The sequence below is a fragment of the Mobula hypostoma genome, chromosome 15 (genome assembly GCF_963921235.1).
Source record: "Mobula hypostoma chromosome 15, sMobHyp1.1, whole genome shotgun sequence".
Lineage (NCBI taxonomy): Eukaryota > Metazoa > Chordata > Chondrichthyes > Myliobatiformes > Myliobatidae > Mobula > Mobula hypostoma.
Genome location: NC_086111.1, coordinates 7,936,200 through 7,956,245, shown reverse-complemented (window position 1 = coordinate 7,956,245; position 20,046 = coordinate 7,936,200). Strand labels below are relative to the sequence as shown.

Here is a 20,046-nt window from a genome sequence, read left to right as displayed (position 1 = left end):
CGAGGAAGAACTTTACAACATTCCAAAGATTGCTGGAAGATTCAAAGATTACGGTGTCTACGATTAACTCCTTCCATCCTGTCTCTATTTCCTCTCACTCCTCATCCACACCTGATTCTATCTGCCCCCTTCATTTCTCTCTAACGATTACCCATTTGCCACTCCTGCCACTGCCTCCACCTATCCATCATCCCTCACCTGGTTTCCTCCATCACTTACCAGCCCCTGCCTCACTTCACCCCCCCCCCTCACCCTTAGCTCTTTATACTGGTTTTCCCTTCTATACTGTCTGTCCTGATGCAGTGCCTCGATCTAAAACATCAACCATCCCTTGACCTCCACGGCTGCTTCCTGGCCCACTGAATTCCTCCAACACTTTATCTTTTGCTCCAGGTTACGGCATCTGCAGTCTCACGGCCCCTGCAGAACCATCTCCTCTGCAGTGACCCTGCTGAGCCATAAGACATAGGAGCAGAATTAGGCCATTTGGAACAAGTCTGTTCTGCAATTCGATCACGGCTATTGGAAAGGAACATTTTTTCTATTCTGAGGCTGTGCTGCTGTAATGAAGGACCCTTACCATCCAGGACATGCCCTCTTCACATTATTACCATTAGAGAGGAGGCCCAGGAGCCTGAAGATACACATTCAACATTTCAGGAACAGTTTCTTCCCCTCTATCATCAGATTTCTGAACAGTCCAGGAGCTCTATCTCACTATGTTTCTTTTACACCAATTATTAATTATTATAACTTAGAGTGATTTGTTATGCCTACACTGTACTGCTGCCACAAAAAAACAAATTTCACCACATAATGAATGCCAGTGATTCTGACTCTGATTTTAAAAACTAGTGGAAATACTCAGCTGGTCAAGCAGCATCTCTGGATAGAGAAACATTCAATATTTCAGGTCTGAAACCCTTCATGAAAATTTTAGCGTCACCTACTAAATGTTTCCAGCATTTCCTATTTTTCCCCCCAACACAATTACACTGCTCTGAATTCGGTCACGGTAAAGATTATCAAGAGAACAGAGGGAATAGTTGAAAGTATTCACATATTCTGGTTCCAGCTTCCAGCTAAGACGACGCTACCAGTTATGTGCAACAGTTTTCTGGTAGTCAAATAAGAAATTTGGCTAAAAACATCAATAAAAATGCCTTTCCTCAGGTAAAATGTGTTAAATTATTACCACAAACAGTGAAGGGGTGAGTGATGGTGAGGCAAGTTCAGGGGATGAGCTGAGATAGCATGTGGCAGAATTGTTGCAGATAGAATTCCAATGTCCATACGACTGGCCCAGGTGAAAAGTTGGAGCCAAAAGGAGATATTGGGGCCCAGGCAGAGGAGTTTTAGTGTCTGTTCAACTGGCCTGGGTGTGACATCAGGCTGGGTGATGGAATCTGGGCCAGGAGAGAGTCGCTGGGTGGTAGGGTTGCCAACTTTCTCACTCCCAAATAAGGGACAAAAGTAGCAGTCAAATATGGGACACTTGTGTTTACGCCATGAAAGACTACCATGACCATGAAGCCTTGCGCGGCCACCTGTGTGCGTATGTGTGACGTGTGCATACACGATGTGCGCATGTGTGTACATGCTGATTTTTTTTCTACAAGTCAGTTTTGGCAATTCCGTTCAGTGAAACTACTATGAGTCGGCTGGGGTGATATACTGCGTCTGGTGCTCCCGATGCGGCCTTCTATATATTGGCGAGACCCGACGCAGGATGGGAGACCGTTTTGCTGAACATCTACGCTCTGTCCGCCAGAGAAAGCAGGATCTCCCAGTGGCCACACATTTTAATTCCACATCCCATTCCCCTTCTGAGATGTCTATCCACGGCCTCCTCTACTGTCAAGTTGAAGCCACACTCAGGTTGGAGGAACAACACCTTATATTCCGTCTGGGTAGCCTCCAACCTGATGGCATGAACATTGAACTTCTCAAACTTCCGTTAATGCCCTTCGTACCCCATCTGTTATTTATTTATTTATTTTTATTTTTTTTCTCTTTCTCCCTCTGTCCCTCTCACTATACTCCTTGCCTATCCTCTGGGCTTCGCCCCTCCCCCTTTCTCTCTCCCTAGGCCTCCTGTCCCATGATCCTCTCATATCCCTTTTGCCAATCAACTTTCCAGCTCTTAGTTCCATCCCTTCCCCTACCTGTCTTCTCCCATCATTTCCGATCTCCCTCTCCCCCTTTCAAATCTCTTACTATCTCTACTTTCAGTTAGTCCTGACGAAGGGTCTCGGCCTGAAACGTCGACTGTACCTCTTCCTATAGATGCTGCCTGGCCTGCTGCAATTTTTATCTGTGTTGCTGTACATTCATTATTTCTACTTTACATAGGCTGTGTATTTATCATATCATTGCTGCTTTTACTGTATGTAAGTGTGATTTTAGGTTTTACGTGTTATTTGGTATGATTTGTGGTAGTAAAGGATTGCCTCACTAACTGGAGGCCCGTGACTAGTGGAATGCTGCAGGGACTGGTGCTGGGTCCTTTCTTGTTTGTCATCTATATCAATGATCTGGATGATAATGTGTTTAACTGGATCAGCAAATTTGCAGATGACACCAAGATTAGGGGTGTAGTGGGCAGCAAGGAAGGCTGTAATGGCTTGCAGGGGGATCTGTATCAACTGGAAAACTGGCAGGTGGAATTTAATGCTGAGAATTGCAAGTTTTGCACTTCAGTAGGACCAACCAGGGTAGATCTAACAAAGTAGGTAGCGTTGTTAAAAAAAGATTTTTGGCACATTGGCCTTCATAAATCAATGTATTGAATACAGAAGATGGAGTGTGATGCTGAAGTTGTACAAGACATTGGTGAGGCCCAATTTGGAGTATTGCATGTGTGTGTTACCTACCTACAGGAAAGTTGTAAATAACTTCTGTAGATGTGTAAGGACGGTGTGTAGAGCTGTGGCTATTGTGTCATCTGTCGATCAGTTGTGTCCGTTATTATTTAGAACACAGAAGATTGAGAGGAGATTTGATAGAGGTATACAAAATTATGAAGGGTATAAATAGGGTAAATGCATAGGCCTACAACTGGAGATCATGGGTTAAGGGTGAAAGATGAGAAGCTTAAGGGGATCATTAGGGGAAATTTCTTCACTCTGTGGATCGTGAGAGTGTGGAATGAGCTGCCAGCTCAAGTGGCATATGGAAGCTCAATTTCAACTTTTAAGAGAAGCTTGGATAGGTACATGATAGAAGGGATATAGAGGGCTATGGTCCCAGTGCAGGTTGATGGGAGCAGACAGTTTAAATGGTTTCGGCATGGACTAGATGGGCTGAAGGCCTGTTTCAGTGCTGCACTTCTCTATGCATACCAAATCTGTATATATACAACTCTGAGAACCTATATTGTCTTACATTCATTCATAGTAAATACAAGAAACACAAAAAAATCAATGAAAGACCACATCCATGGGATGGACAACAACCTATGTGAGGAAAATACCAGCAAACTCTGCAATCACAAATAAAGGGAAAAAGAAACAAGAAATAATAATAATAAATAAGCAATAAATATCAAGAACATGAGAAGAAGAGTCCTTGAAAGTGAATCCATAGGTTGAGAAAACAGTTCAGTGATGGGGTGAGTAAAGTTGTGTGAATTGTACCTGCTGGATCAAGAGCCTAATGGTTGAGGGAATAACTGTTCCTGAATCTGGTGGTGTGAATCCAGAAGCTCCTGTACCTTCTTCCTGATGGTAGCAGCAAGAAGAGAGCATGACCTGGATGGTGGAGGCCCTTGACAATCAATGCTGTTTTCCTACGACCATGCTCTGTGTAGATGTGGGGCCAGTTGGAGAATAAAAATAGGATTGGTGTAGAATTAAAGACAATGGATACTCAGACGGCAGGAATGTGTAGGGCTGGCTGGCCTGTATGACTTCAATAATCTTCTACATCCATAGGCTGAAGTCCATCTCTCTTTGTTTATGAAATTCTTTGAATTCCTGCTTTTGCCTAACGAGCAGATTGAGTATCAGAAAAGAACCCTAGTGTGTAGGTGTGGGGTAGATGTGTGGGGTGTTGAATACCATTTGCGGCAAAATAAAAATGAAACAAACAGCATGTTTCTCTCTAAAAGGATACTCAGCCTTTGAGCGATTCTCACTGCTGCAGTGTTTGTCCAGCTGGCTTAGTTGGATTTCTATATCAATAGTGACCCAGAATTTTGACAGTGTGATAGTAACAACCTCAACCATCAAGGAGAAGTGGTTGGACATTCAAAGACTAAAGTTTAGTTTTATTTGTCACATCCACATCAAAACAAACAGTGAAATGCATAATTTGCATCACATCAAATCAGCAAGGATTGTGCTAGACATTCAAGTGTTGCCATGCTGCTAGCACTAACATAGCATGTCCAGCTCACTAACCCTAACCATAGGTCTTTGGAATGTGGGTGGAAATGAGAACACCCATAGGAAACCCATGCAGTCACAAGGAGAACGTACAAACTCCTTACAGTCAGCAGCAGGAATTGAATTCCAATCATTGATGGCTGGCTGGTGCTGTAAAGCAACTGTGCTACGCAATACTTCCGTGCCAACATGTTCTTTTTGAAGATTATTGATGCCCGAAAAAAACTACTTGTCACTTATTGGCCTGTGTCTGAAAGTGATCTAGGTATAACTGCTTTTTTTTCTGGAGAGTAGCAAATAGAATCATTACCAAACAAACCAGTTGGACAGTACAGACACAAAAGATTCTGCAGATGCTGCAAATTTAGAGCAGTGCACAGAAATGCTGGAAATGCTTCCTCCTTTGTGATCTCTGCTGCCTTCTGGCTCTCCACAGCTTGTACTTCCTCCCTGCCCCGTCTTGATCTTGCTTTCTCCCCGCCTTCCTTTCCAACCCTGATGAAAGGTCTCAGCCCAAAATATCAACAGTGTATTTCCCTGCACAGATGCTGCCTGTCCTGCTGAGTCCCTGCAGCATTTTGTGTGTACCTCACTTTACCAGCTTGTTAGAAGGATAGTCACTGATGAAGCAACCATGATGTTTGAAGTCCTCCAGGTGACTGACCTCCCACAGCCACAACTATCTTCAGAGCTGAGTGACCTTTACAATGGTGTTACCAGTACAGAGGTGCTTAACACAGCATTCTGTCCAGCAGCAGGCTGTTGCTATCGCACATTTCCATCATTACCTCAATGATGACACATCACCTTTATGCATAGCAAGGCCTCTTCCTGCCCATACATGACCTCCTTACTACCCAAGTAAATGAAGCAACAAGCTCCTTTACTCTCCATATTAAACACCAGAAAATACTTCTGCTTCACAGTATTCAGCATTTCCAGAAATACATGGACATGCATTTATTTCACACATGTCAAGATGAAAAGGAATGAGAGATGAAGGATTTTCCTCAGCTAGACAGCAATTTGCATTTAAGAAAATCAGAGGTAAATGTAACATGTCAGAAGTTGACTCCCTGCCCTGAGACGCAGGCAGGACGTTGTTCTCAAATATTAAGATTAGCTGATATTTCTGCTTCATCACCATTGACAGAGAGCTACATGTTGGGACAGAGTCGAGTAATCAAACATCCGATAGATCATGAGATGTGATATCATGAGCGACAAGTACACAAAAAAGGCCGGTGGCCAACTTCCTAACGTTGTACCAATGGAGGGTTCCCATACTTTCCACAACTATTTGCGTCCATGCCAGTGACCAAAACGCCATCCCTATAAGACTCATTCCTCCCCCAACCCTCACCCCCCATCCAACTGCAAACCATTCTCTCGCACACTTAACCTTCAACTCTTCTTTGATTATTTTGCCAATTATTTACACTTGGGCTAACGTGCAGTAGCCAAATAACCCACCATGCCTTTGGGAAGAAGGAAAAAACCAGAAAGGAGGCACCACAGTAGCACAACGGTGAGCACAAAGCTATTACAGCTTCGGCCATCGGAATTTGGAGTTGCATCCCAGCATCCTCACTAGGAAGCTTGTACGTTCTCCTCGTGGAATGCTTGGGTTTTCCCCAGGTGTTCCGGTTTCCTCCCACCGTCCAAAGTCGTGCTGGTTAATTGGTCATTGCAACTTGTACCTTGATTAGGCGAGTGTTAAATCAGGGGTTGCTCGACAGCTTGAAGGGCCAGAGACGTCTATTCTAAGCTGTATCACTAAATAAATAACTACAATAAAATCCAGGGGGGAACTCACATGGCCACAAGAAGAACAGACAATCTCAGCTCAAACAGTTCCCGAGATCAGAATTGAACTAGGGACCTAGGGGTGCAAGACCACCGCTCTAATGGCTATGCCATCAGGCTACACAGTTCATCTTTCAGAGGAGTCATTAAATTGAGCCCCTCATCCACTCTCAGTTGGATACAAAGTAGTTCATAGTAGAGCAAGTTCTTCACCATATCCTGATCTAACTTTATCACTCCACACCTGACAACAAGCCCCCACAACTAATGATACAGGTATGCACAAACTGAATGTTGCATTTCCTCAATTGCAGCAGCAACTACTTTTCACAGCTTACTTATGTAGGACAATATCAATGTCAAGATTGTTTAATGTCATTTCCTGTACACAGGTGTAAGGAGAATGAAATAATTGTTACGCCGGATCTGATACTGTACCAAAAAACATAATAATAATAATTTTAAAAATACAAAGTTTATAGATTATAGACAGATTGATTGTGGCACTAGGCTGCACATAAGGTGACTGATGGGAAATAATAATAAAGTAATGGGATTGAAAGAGATAGGAAGTCAGCCATAATGGAATAGTGAAAAGACGTTGGGCTTAACTCTGCTCCTTTGTTTTATGGTCTTATAGTCTTATACTTTTTTGGCTGTAAGACTCCTTGAGATTTCTTACAAGCTTGAAAATTCAAACATGTTCTTCCTATCAAGGAGAGAAATATTGAACCTATCAGAAAAGAACACTGGAGCTGCTATTCAAAATTTTATTTGAGCTTCTGCTCTGTCTTTTCGGGTTCAAACCATGAGTAGCAGAGCTATGAAGACAATCTTGCTTTGATTACCTTGGGACATGCTCTCTTCTCACTGATGCAATCAGAAAGGTACAGGAGCCTCAGGACTCACACCACCAGGTTCAGAAACAGTTAATACCCCTCAACCATCAGGTTCTTGAACCAGAGGGGATATCTTCACTCACCCATCACTGAGCTGCTCCCACAACCTATGGACACACTTTCAAGGACTCTTCATCTCATGTTCTCAATATTCATTGTTTATTTATATATTTTTTTCTTTTTGTATTTACAGTTTGTTGACTTTTACAAACTTGTTGGTTGTCTGTCCTGTTGGGTGCAGTGTTTCATTGATTCTATTGAGTTTCTTGTATTTACTGTGAATGCCCGCAAGAAAAAGAATCTCATTGTTGTATATAGTGACATATATGTACTTTGATACTAAATTTACTTAGAACTTTGAAATTCCCTAAACAAATGAATACTGTTACCTAGAACCAGCAACATAGACAGGGCACAGAGAGGGAATTCAAGAGAATGCATTCAATTTCCTCCGATAATTCCAGATTACAATAGTTTACTGCTTTCCCACACATCTCCACTGATTCATTTGTCACTTGGCTTGAATTTGTATATTAACCTTTACCTTGTCCATTTTGTCTCAATGCTTGTCCCTTCTGAATACTTTGAACCACTTCGAAGCTCATCTTCCCAGCACTGCCTTTTGGAGAAATTGCCTGTTCCTCATGACAGGCGCAAAGTTCAGAGTAAATTTATTATCAAAGTATATATATGTCACGGTATATTACCTTGAGATTCATTTTCTTGTGGGCATTAGAATCAATGAAATACTGAACACCAGAACACGAAGTCAGTCAGATTAACCCTCTCAATGGGCCAAGTTATGGATATGATCGTGCCAGTAGACAGGGGAAACATGGCTGACTGACCTCACATCCAAAACCAGGTCTGAAGGATGACTTCTTTCTCCTCATGAAACAGGCCTGCCCTTCTATATCCAAATAAATTTCCAAATTACACAAAATGCTGCTGCAATTCAGTAAGTCAGACAGCATCCTTGGAGAGGAATAAATAATTGATATTTTGTGCTGGCACATGGCCAAGTGGTTAAGGCGTTCGTCTAGTGACTTGAAGGTCACTAGTTCGAGCCTTGGCTGAGGCAGCATGTGTGTCCTTGAGGAAGGCACTTAACCACACATTGCTCTGCGACGACACCGGTGCCAAGCTGTATGGGTCCTAATGCCCTTCCCTTGGACAACATTGGTGGCGTGGAGAGGGGAGACTTGCAGCACGGGCAACTTCTGCTCTTCCATACAACCTTGCCCCGGCCTGCACCCTGGAAACCTTCCAAGGCACAAATTTATGGTCTCATGAGACTAACGGATGCTTATATATAAATTTTGTGCTGAGGCCCTTCATCAGAATCGTGAATCAGATGAAGGGTCTTGGCCCCAAGCATCAACTGTTTATTCATTTCTATAGAAGCTGCTCAACCCGCTGAGCTCAGCACTTGCAAAATCTCATGTATTTAAAACTTGCAAAATAACTCTCTTTGGTTAAATATATGCACACATCTTCTTCCAATAGTAAAAATATTCACAATTTGGCTAACTTCCCTAAAATCCCCTTCCTTATTGGAGAAGGATGAGTTTGCTTTAAGAGGAAATACTTGAATTTACTTCAACAAGCTAGCCATTTGGCTCTCATCCCGGAGTGAATTCCGAATCCAGTGGTAGTTTCCTCCCCCAAAATCCACAGAGTTTCTAAAACCAAAAAGGGGGATTATATATGCAGTTGAACTATTTCAAAACCACCTTGTGTACATTGGATAAATTTTCAGTATGACAAACAACTGTTTACATTTCATTCTGCAATTTGCGCATTCTGTTACTGACTCCATTCAGTGTCAAGTTATCTGAACAATTCTTTCCAAAGCACGTAAATTATTTTTAAAAAAGCATTTTCTTGGGATCAGGATGAGTGAAGGAATGGGTGAAATCTTTGGATTAGGAGCAGTGACCCACACATCAAACTGCGTTTTAAACTTTATCGGTAAATTATGAGGTCAGCAAGCAGCTGGGGTTGCCTGCTACATGGGAAAGCCAGCTGTTGAATAGCTGTTGGGCAAGTTGATGAGGGTGATGGGGAGGTGTCTTGATGCACTTCTGTTAAAGGATCTAGGAAAGTACTCATTCATCTGCTAAATAATAAACAGGACAGATGAGGCTGCTCCTGTCCTTTTTTTTAAACTTGCATTTATTAATTCTTTCTCAGAATTCAGAATTGAAGATAAAAACTACAGATGCTGGAGACCTGAAAAGTGCAGAATGCTGAAATAGTCAGCAGGCCAGGAGGAACCTGTAGGGAGAGAAAAACAGTTAACATTTCAAGCCCATGACCTTTCGCTAGAAAGGGAAAAGTGAAAAATCCAACAAAGGATTGATAACCTGAAACGATGACCATCCTCCTCTCTCCACAGATGCTGAGTGGTCCCAGCATCGTCTGCTTTAGCTGGGAACGTGGGTAGGACCTGCAAGGCCCAAGATCTATTGTCCAATTGTAATCGCCCCACCCTGAACTGAGTCACTGAGAGGACAAATGGGTTCACCACATTGGTGTGTCTAGAGTCACTTCCAGTGCAGTACAGTCAAGAATAGCAAGCACGCACAAGTCGAATAGTTATCAAAACTATCAGTAGGTTCACAGTTTTCTGAATCTGCAAGTATTCAAATAACTGTCTTTAAATTCTCCAGATTCTATGCTAGGATTTGAACTCACCCTCCAGAGGATACATCATCAAAGACCCTTGCCATCCAGGTCATGCCTCTTTTTATTATTACCACCAGGGAAGAGATACAGGAGCCCAAAGACCTACACTCAATAACTCTGAAACAGCTTCTTCCCCTCCACCATCAGATTTATGAACAGTCCATGAATATTTTATTCCCCATTCTTCCGTTTTTTTGCACAATTCATTTACTGCAAAACAACAAACTTCACATCATAGAAGACAGTGATAATAAACCCGATTCTAAGATTGATCTTGGTTGCTGGTCCATTAGCTTAGCCACAATGCTCCCATTGAATAGTCATCCCAAAGCATTTATGTTCATTAGTGGATTAGGTGCACTCATAACCTGCAAATGCAGCAACCAACTGGAGGAAGTGGCCCGGCAGAGTCCTGGAGATCCAACACCAGCGATGAGCTCACCTCTCACCTCTCCTTTTTCTGCGTGTCTCTTTGAAAAGCTTAACACATCTCAATCTGAATTATGGACTTGGGTCTAGAATATAAAAGCACGGCTGTAATGCTGAGGCTTTATAAGGCATTGATCCGAATGCACTTGGGAGTATTGTGAGCAGCTTTAGGCTGCTTATCTAAGAAAAGATGTGCTCGTATTGAAGAGGGTCCAGAGCAGGATGACAAGAATGATTCCAGGAATGAATGGGTACGAGGAGAATTTGATGACTCTAAGCCTGTATTTGCTGGAGTTTAGAAGAATGGGGGGGGGGTCTCTCTCAAACATTGTAAGGCTTAAATAGAGTGGATGTGAGGAGGATATGTCCTATAGACAGGAAGTCTAGGATGTGTGGTCACAGTCTCAGAATATAATCACATCTCTTAGAACAAAGATGAGGAGAAATTTCTTTAGCCAGAGGCAGTGATCTGTGGAGTTCATTGCCACAGACAGCCGGACATCCCACCCTGCAAAAATCTCATTTCAGGGATGTAGCACCATCAATTTGTGGGAGACTTCCAGGAGAGGTGGGATGTCTGCAATAGAGTAGCTCCTTAGCAGCCAGCCAGCTAGTTTAAATAATGTTAGCTATGCTAATGAACAAATGACACCTGTTAAACTCACCTCAACATGTCTTTTACATTTTAACCCACCATGGGCAATAGAAAAGTCACTGTTGCAAACAGTGCAGCGAGCAACACTGGCATTATCTTTGACCACTATTAGGCAGGGGTACACTTTAGTGTAGTCCGAGGTGACGTACGTTTTATATTCTCTTTTTTTGGAACACACTGCCATGGCGTGCATGCGCGCTCTCTCTTGCTTTCTCTCTCGCTCGCATGCTCTCGCTTCTTGCTCTCGCTCTCTCTCTCTCTCTCTCTCTCTCTCTCATGGTCGCTCTCACGCTCTCTCTTGCTTTCTCTCTCGCTCGCATGCTCTCTTTGCTCTCGCTCGCTCTCTCTCTCTCTCTCTCATGGTCGCTCTCACGCTCTCTCTTGCTTTCTCTCGCTCGCTCACTCTCAAAAAAATTGATTTCCATGATATTGTACATAATTTGCAGGCATCAGGAAGCCACTATTAATATGCGGGAGACTCCCGAAACTTCCAGGAGGGGTGGGATGTCTGGACGGCTGTAGAGGCCATGTCATTTGGTATATTTAAAGAGGAGGTTGACAAGCTCTTGATTAGTAATGGTGTCAAAGGTTATAGGGATAAGGCAGGAGAATGGGGATGAGAGGAATATTAAATCAGCCATGATGGAATGGTACTGCAGCCTCAATGGGCTCTATGGCCTAATTCTGCCCCCATATCTAATTGTCTGTACCTCAGTGTCTCATTCCGCAAATAATCTTGGTGCCACTATGGAGACAAAAGATGGCAGATGATGGAATTTGCAGCAACAAACACACTACTGAAAGAATTCAGAGGATTGAGTAGCATCTGTGGGGTGCTGGGCAACTGTCAACAGTTTGAGCCGGGGCCTTGCATTGGGATTTAGAACGGAGAGGGCAGATATCTGGTTTAAAGAGGAGAAGAGGAGTGGTGCGATTGGAGATCTTGGTGCAGCCTACAACAACTTTCATCTCCCTAGCATCTTTAATTAAGCAAAACATGCCAAGATAGGAGAATGTCCCTCCACAAACTAAACTTCATGCTGATTTTATTAATAGCTAACTTTAAAACTGAGATTGCTGGATCCTTGATATCCAAATTTATTAAAGAATTGGGGATAAGACCACAGAGCTCACCATTAGGTCTACAAAATGTTGGCTGAATGTAGTCTTACTGCCAGTTACATATTTCTCTCTTTCAATCTTGCACAAGAGGCACTTTGTTTAATTTATGCACACAAATGTATAATTTATGTTAATTTAATGTTAACTTCAGTTTGGCCCTCTACTTGTAATTTATTGCTGTTGCAAAAAGCTGATTTTCGTAACCTTTATACCCTGTGTATGTATTCCAATAACATCAATAAACAAACTGGGATTACAAAAACATGCAATTCATGGCCCAGCTGAACACTTGCACCAAATGGCAGTAGTTAATACATCAAGTATTTGATAGAAAAGTGGGGATAAAACAGGGAAAGAAACAAAGGGAGGATGTGGTACTTACAATATGAGGGCAGTACTCCAACTCCTGGTAGAATTCCAGCCCCCTTTTCTGGGATTCATCTGCAGGCTGACAACAGGTCGCCATCCCATTTCCAATTATTTCAGCAATTGTTTTAACAGGAAAAGTGCAGAATGCTGACTTCCTGCGCAAGGTTTTGCTGTTGGGCTCACTCTCCACAAAAACAGCATACAGCACATCATCTCCTTCAGAAACATCAAGCTCCTTGGCTAGATCTGCACCTGCTTTAGCCAAATGAGCTGCCTGTAACACATTGTACAGGGTGTCCCCATCCCCAGGTGTTCTTCTCCTCCGTCTTGGTTCATACTGACATTCCAGCACAAGCTCACGATAATTCTTAACTTCATACTCCCCTGCCTTCAACTGTGCAATTCTCGTGTGGTAGTTCTTTGAATCTGTTGTTTCTTTCTGAACTGTTAGAAAGTAGATATGTTCACCGGAGCGGAAGGAATAAATATAATCAATGGAATACGAGTCTAGGAATTTATCCAACACTGTTAAAGACTGATCCTGGGGCGTGAATGCAAAACCATCCAGGGATCCTAGCAGTCTTTTTATTGACACTGATTTTGGACTATAGCTTCTTGCAATCGTGCTGTTGACTGTGGCACCAATAAACAAATACGTGGAAAATGCTTCTTCATGAACAAACACTTGAGTACCCAGTGGGCTTACTATACAGTCAGGACATAAATCAGCATCATTATTTTTCTCCTTAAATAGGCAAGCATTATTATTTCTTGTCTGGATGTTGTGGCTGTAACAGATACCATGTTGAGAGGTTCCACAGATATACAGCAATGGATCAAAAGGATCGGTCATCAGAACCACATTGTCATTATTCTCCATGCCAACTCCTGCTTCCCAGTTTGTCTTACAAAGTTCACAGATCTCACAGTCTGGGCTGCCAACTGGACCAGTCCGCAGTTCATAATTCTTCTTGAGGGAAAAGCTTAGAGAGTATACTCGGTTCCGCACTGCAAGATAGATCCCTGGAGGGTTAGGATACACCACTATATTCTGGATTGGCTGTCCTACATTAAAACTTCTCAGTTTGTAATTGACATCAAAGTTGTAGTGTTTGGGCTCCCTCATGCACTCTTGACCACCAGAGATCAAAATATAGCCCAATATCCATGCACTTAACCAGAGGAAGATTGCTGAGCCAGTTGTCATCACGTTGACAGATGTCACTTCGATGAGTGGAGGATGAGAGGTGAAATAATCAGCAACAATCAACAAAAAATCCTTAATATTTGAGTATTCACTTTTAAAGCTGGTACCATGTCACTGTAGCCCAGGAAACAAGGTCAAGCTCAATGATGAGCAACTTTTTTTTACACTAAATATGAGGTAGAGGATGATGGAGTTGTAGTTCTAGAGTCTTCAACGAAGCATTCCTTCTGCAGAGAACGACATCAGAAGGAATGAAAATGGTTAGTGTATCAAAAATAGTGTCAAGTGTGATAACCTTTCTATTATAATATAAAAAGACAAGTAACTTCAAATTTTCCATTGACTAATTTATTCCATTTACGTAATGCCTCCAGCATTGTCAAAGACCCCACCCATCCCTCCCACAATCTCTGTGACCACCTGCCATCAGAAGGTATCGGAGCACAAGAACCAGAACTGTCGGGCTGAGGAACAACTTCTTCCCTCAGACTGTCAGACTGTTTAACTCCCTGCTGCCACCCCAGTACACGTGTACACCCTGTCTGAATGCCCTCCCACTCCCACAGACACACTCATCCTGCACTGCTCATCTTTTATTACTGCTGTTTCACATACTTCTATGACTGCTTTTATTATAATTGAGTCAGTTACATTATACTATCTTACATACGGTGTGAGGTGCATGTTTACTTTAACCTGTCAGTCTTCAGACCAGGCCACTCAGGGCCTTGTGTTAATGCTATTTTGTGACTGTACCTGCTGATCATTACTATAGGTGCTGTGTGAGACTGTGTTTTGCATCTTGGCCCCAGAGGAACACTGTTTCATTTAGCTCTACACATGTGTACGGTTGATTGACAATAAACTTGAACTTGATCTCTTAAATAACATACAGTTCTCTCCAGTGTTCCGCATATTCTAAAACCTCAGGTAAATTAAAAAGGGAGACATTTCACTTAGTCATTTCCTTTTGGCCAAAGGTCAAACCTACACCATCCCAGAGATTCACATTCCTCAACCCTTGCATCAGACATTTTCCTTTGACAGCCTTGTCTTTCCCAAGATTTTATTCAATGTTTAACCACTGAACTTGTTCATTCAAGTTCCATTTACGTAATGAATGCAATCCATTTCTACAAATGAACTTTGATGTTACCTCTCCTCAGTGATGACAATAATTAGTAGTTTGTTTTTGCCTGGAGGATATTTTACAACCTGGGAATTATTCTTTAAAATACTACCATCAGATCCAAATATTATTGAGGTCAAAGTGTAGCATTGAACGACTGAAGCTATCCACTCTCTCCATTTGTGAATCTCCCATTTATATGTGAGTACAGGTCACATGACCATCCTAGTTTGCACCAATGATACCAAGTTAAAGATACTCTCACACCAAAAAACAAACCAGTTTTCCAAGCTTAAACATGCTCAAATTCCCTATATTAAGGAATCTGGGAACACAAATGCATCAGAAACATCAGAATAAAGCAAGACATCTCCCCACCTCTCTCTTGACTCACACACAATCTCCCCCTCACTCGCCCACACACACACAAACGTCTACTTTACACACACATACACAGGTTTGTGTTACAGAAAATGAAAGCTACAACAATATTAAATTGGCCAAAACAGCAGGGAAAAAAATACATGCTATCAAAAGCTGATCACAAAAAGAGAAATCTATCCAACTTCTATTTTTAGTATATAAAGCCTTTATTACCCATTTTATTTCATTTGACATTCACCAGATGTATCTAATTACTGTGTAATATACTGACTTTCTCATGATTTTAGCATTGCCTGGGATGTTTATTTTCTTTAAGCGTAATGTGAGGAACAGACCCTTCCAGCCCAACAAGCCACACCACCCAGCAACCCACACCACCCAGCAACCCACCTATTTAACAATAGCCTGAGCAGAGGACAAGTTACAATGACCAATTAACCTACTAACTGCTACAGATGTCCTCCGTTTTTCGAATATTCGCTTTACGAAACCTCGCTGTTATGAAAGATCTACATTAGTTACTTGTTTTCGCTAACGGAAGGTGTTTTCACTGTTACAAAAAAAGGCAGCCAAGCTCCTCCCCCGGAACCGCATTCTCACCGGCATTGCTTAAGCACTTGCCTGTGAGCATCCGTGCTTTATGCCAATTATTTTGAGCATCTGTTTGCAAGATGAGTTCTAAGGTATCAGAAAAGCCTAAAAGAGCTCTTAAGGGTGTTACACTTAGCGTAAAACTAGACATAATTAAGCGTTTCAATCGTATTGAACGAAGTAAAGACAAAAGAGTTTGGCCTGTGGAAGTTGACGAAGATGATGTTGAAGAGGTTTGGCATCGCATGACCAAGAACTGATAGATGAAGAGCTGATGCAATTGGAAGAGGAAAGGATAACAATCGAAACCGAATGCAGTAGCGAACGGACTAAAAGTGAAGTCGTCCAGGAACTGAACGTGAAGGAACTGCCTGAGATTTTTGCTGCAACGATTGCAGAAAAGTACGACTTTAATTTTGAAAGGGTACGTAGCTTTAGAGCATATTTGCAGGATGGTTTGAGTGCTTACAAAGATCTGTATGATAGAAAAATGCGCAAGGCTAAGCAATTAAGCATACTGTTGTTTTTCAAGCCTTCCACATCAGCCACAGCAGACGACGAACCTCAACCTTCGATATCGAGGCAGGCAGACATAGTAGAAGATGACCTGCCTGCCCTGATGGAAACAAACGACGATGAGATGACACCCCAGTGGTTCCCAACCTCCGATACATTGCCGTGAAGAATGTAGCAGTGCAGCAGTGGCCGGGACGCACCCAGCACATCTTTAAGAAAAAAAGCCAAAGTAAACATGCTAATTAATTAGGTGCCGCCCGGCACGTAAATGTCAGCCCAGATCAGAGGCGATTGCGTCCCAGGGAGAAAGAAAAGGGGGAGGGAGGGATAAACCCAGAGGATGGGCAAGGGGTATAGTGAGGGGGACAGAGGGTGAAAAGGGAGGGAGAGAAAAAGAATGTGTGTATATAAGTAAATAACGGATTGGGTACGGGGGGGAGGTGGGGCATTAGCGGAAGTTGGAGAAGTCACGGCCTCCTACTGTAAAGATGAAGCCACACTCAGGTTGGAGGAACAACACCTTATATTCTGTCTGGGCAGCCTCTAACCTGATGGCATGAACATCGACTTCTCAAACTTCCGCTAATGCCCCACCTCCCTCTCGTACCCATTCCGTTATTTATTTATATACACACATTCTTTGTCTCTCTCTCTCCCCTTTTTCTCCCTCTGTCCCCCTCACTGTACCCCTTACCCATCCTCTAGGCTTCCCCCCCCTTTTCTTTCTCCTTAGGCCTCCTGTCCCATGATCCTCTCATATCCCTTTTGCTAATCAACTATCCAGCTCTTGGCTCCATCCCTCCCCCTCCTGTCTTCTCCTATCATTTTGGATCTCCCCCTCCCAAATCACTTACTAGCTCTTCTTTCAGTTAGTCCTGACGAAGGGTCTCGGCCTGAAACGTCGACTGTACCTCTTCCTAGAGATGCTGCCTGGCCTGCTGCGTTCACCAGCAACTTTTGTGTGTGTTGCCTGAAATTCCAGCATCTGCAGATTTCTTCATGTTTGCTGTACATACATTATTTCTACTTTATATAGGCTGTGTATTTTTATGTGTTATTTGGTATGATTTGGCAGCTTCATAACGTAAAGGTTACTGGAGAGAGTGTTTCTGCCGACGGCGCTTGCGCCGTGTTTCTGCCGAGAGCACTTGCGTGAGATTTTCACTACGGTGGACAGTGTGCCAATAATTGTAGAAAAGTATTTCTACTTTATGTAGGCTGTGTATTTATCATATCATTCCTCCTTTTACTATATGCTACTGCTATTTTAGGTTTTATGTGTTATTTGGCATGATTTGGTAGGTTTTTTTTGGGTCTGCAGATGCTCACAAATTTTTCCCATATAAATAAATGGTAATTGCTTCTTCACTTTATGACATTCCAGCTTATGAACTGTTTCATAGGAACGCTCTACCTTCAGATGGCGGGGGAAATCTGTACATCTTTAGACTGTATAGTTGGATCAAAAGTTGTGGCAGTACAGAATGAAGATGATTGAATAATTCCCCTGTCAATCAAACTACTGGATTGAACTAACCTTCACTAACTGTCATAATTTCAAATGATTCTTAAGACTTCTTGTTAAATATGTTTGTAGTCTCAAATTTGACTAATAATTAAATTTCACAAAAAGGCAAAGTTTCTCAGAAAACTTTTGCCACAAAAGTTAGAGTTCAGAAACTAAGTTGAGGTGTTGTTTTAACCCATATTTGCCACAAGAAATTAACTGTGAGAGAGTCAGGGTTTGCGATCAGGGTGATTTGAATGATCTTCACTCAGCTAACTGCCAGTGTACAAATTTCTGGCACTTACTAATGAAAATGTCTTACCCTCTCCTAGCACCAAGCACCTCACAGGAATATAACAGTTGCTGAGTACAATATAAAAATATTGAACCTTTTACAGGCTTTGTGGAAATTTCAAACAGCACTTACAAAACTTCTTGTGTATTTGATATGTGAGTAATCTTCTAAATATGGTCCTTATAGTTCCCACACCTCGCACTTCCTGTTTCTACCTCCTACCCAAGATCCACAAACCTGCCTGTCCTGGCAGACCTATTGTCTCAGCTTGCTCCTGCCCCACCGAACTCGTTTCTGCATACCTCGTCACGGTTTTATCCCCCCTTGTTCAATCCCTTCCTATGTTCATGACACTTCTCACGTTCTTAAACTTTTCAATGAGTTTAAGTTCCCTGGCCCTCGCTGCTTTATTTTCACCATGGATGTCCAGTCCCTATATACTTCCATCCCCCATCAGGAAGGTCTCAAAGCTCTCTGCTTCTTTTTGGATTCCAGACCTAATCATTTCCCCTCTACCACCACTCTGCTCCATCTAGTGGAATTAGTCCTTACTCTTAATAATTTCTCCTTTGGCTCCTCCCACTTCCTCCAAACTAAAGGTGTAGCTATGGGCACCCGTATGGGTCCTAGCTATGCCTGCCTTTTTGTTGGCTTTGTGGAACAATCTATGTTCCGTGCCTACTCTGGTATCTGTCCCCCACTTTTCCTTCGCTACATCGACGACTGCATTGGCGCTGCTCCCTGCACGCATGCTGAGCTCGTTGACTTTATTAACTTTGCCTCCAACTTTCACCCTGCCCTGAAGTTTACCTGGTCCATTTCCGACACCTCCCTCCCCTTCCTAGATCTTTCTGTCTGTCTCTGGAGACAGCTTATCTACTGAAGTCTACTATAAGCCTACTGACTCTCACAGCTATCTGGACTATTCCTCTTCTCACCCTGTCTCTTGCAAAAATGCCATCCCCTTCTCGCAATTCCTCCGTCTCCACCGTATCTGCTCTCAGGATGAGGCTTTTCATTCCAGGACAAGGGAGATAGAAAACATAGAAAACATAGAACATAGGTGCAGGAGTAGGCCATTCGGCCCTTCGAGCCTGCACCGCCATTCAGTATGATCATGGCTGATCATCCAACTCAGAACCCCGCCCCAGCCTTCCCTCCATACCCCCTGACCCCTGTAGCCACAAGGGCCATATCTAACTCCCTCTTAAACATAGCCAATGAACTGGCCTCAACAGTTTCCTGTGGCAGAGAATTCCACAGCTTCACCACTCTCTGTGTGAAGAAGTTTTTCCTAATCTCGGTCCTAAAAGGCTTCCCCTCTATCCTCAAACTGTGACCCCTCGTTCTAGACTTCCCCAACATCGGGAACAATCTTCCTGCATCTAGCCTGTCCAATCCCTTTAGGATCTTATACGTTTCAATCAGATCCCCCCTCAATCTTCTAAATTCCAACGAGTACAAGCCCAGTTCATCCAGTCTTTCTTCAAATGAAACTCCTGCCATCCCAGGAATCAATCTGGTGAACCTTCTTTGTTCTCCCTCTATGGCAAAGATGTCTTTCCTCAGATTAGGGGACCAAAACTGCACACAATACTCCAGGTGTGGTCTCACCAAGGCCTTGTACAACTGCAGTAGTACCTCCCTGCTCCTGTACTCGAATCCTCTCGCTATAAGTGCCAGCATACCATTCGCCTTTTTCACCGCCTGCTGTACCTGCATGCCCACTTTCAATGACTGGTGTATAATGACACCCAGGTCTCGTTGCACCTCCCCTTTTCCTAATCGGCCACCATTCAGATAATAATCTATTTTCCTATTTTTGCCACCAAAGTGGATAACTTCACATTTATCAACATTAAATTGCATCTGCCATGAGTTTGTCCACTCACCCAACCTATCCAAGTCACCCTGCATCCTCTTAGCATCCTCCTCACTGCTAACACTGCCACCCAGCTTCGTGTCATCCGCAAACTTGGAGATGCTGCATTTAATTCCCTCATCCAAGTCATTAATATATATTGTAAACAACTGGAGTCCCAGCACTGAGCCTTGCGGTACCCC

General features: G+C 42.9%; 1 protein-coding gene across 1 annotated transcript in view; it reads right to left on the bottom strand.

Moving 5' to 3' along the window:
* The window catches only part of mst1rb (macrophage stimulating 1 receptor b), a 289,557-nt gene that overhangs the window by 195,416 nt on the left and 74,095 nt on the right, over positions 1-20,046 (bottom strand). Inside the window, exon 2 of the mRNA XM_063067700.1 lies at positions 12,367-13,787. Within this exon, the coding sequence (XP_062923770.1) occupies positions 12,367-13,560 (1,194 nt within the window). The 5' untranslated portion in view covers positions 13,561-13,787. The remainder of the gene's footprint in view (positions 1-12,366; positions 13,788-20,046) is intronic.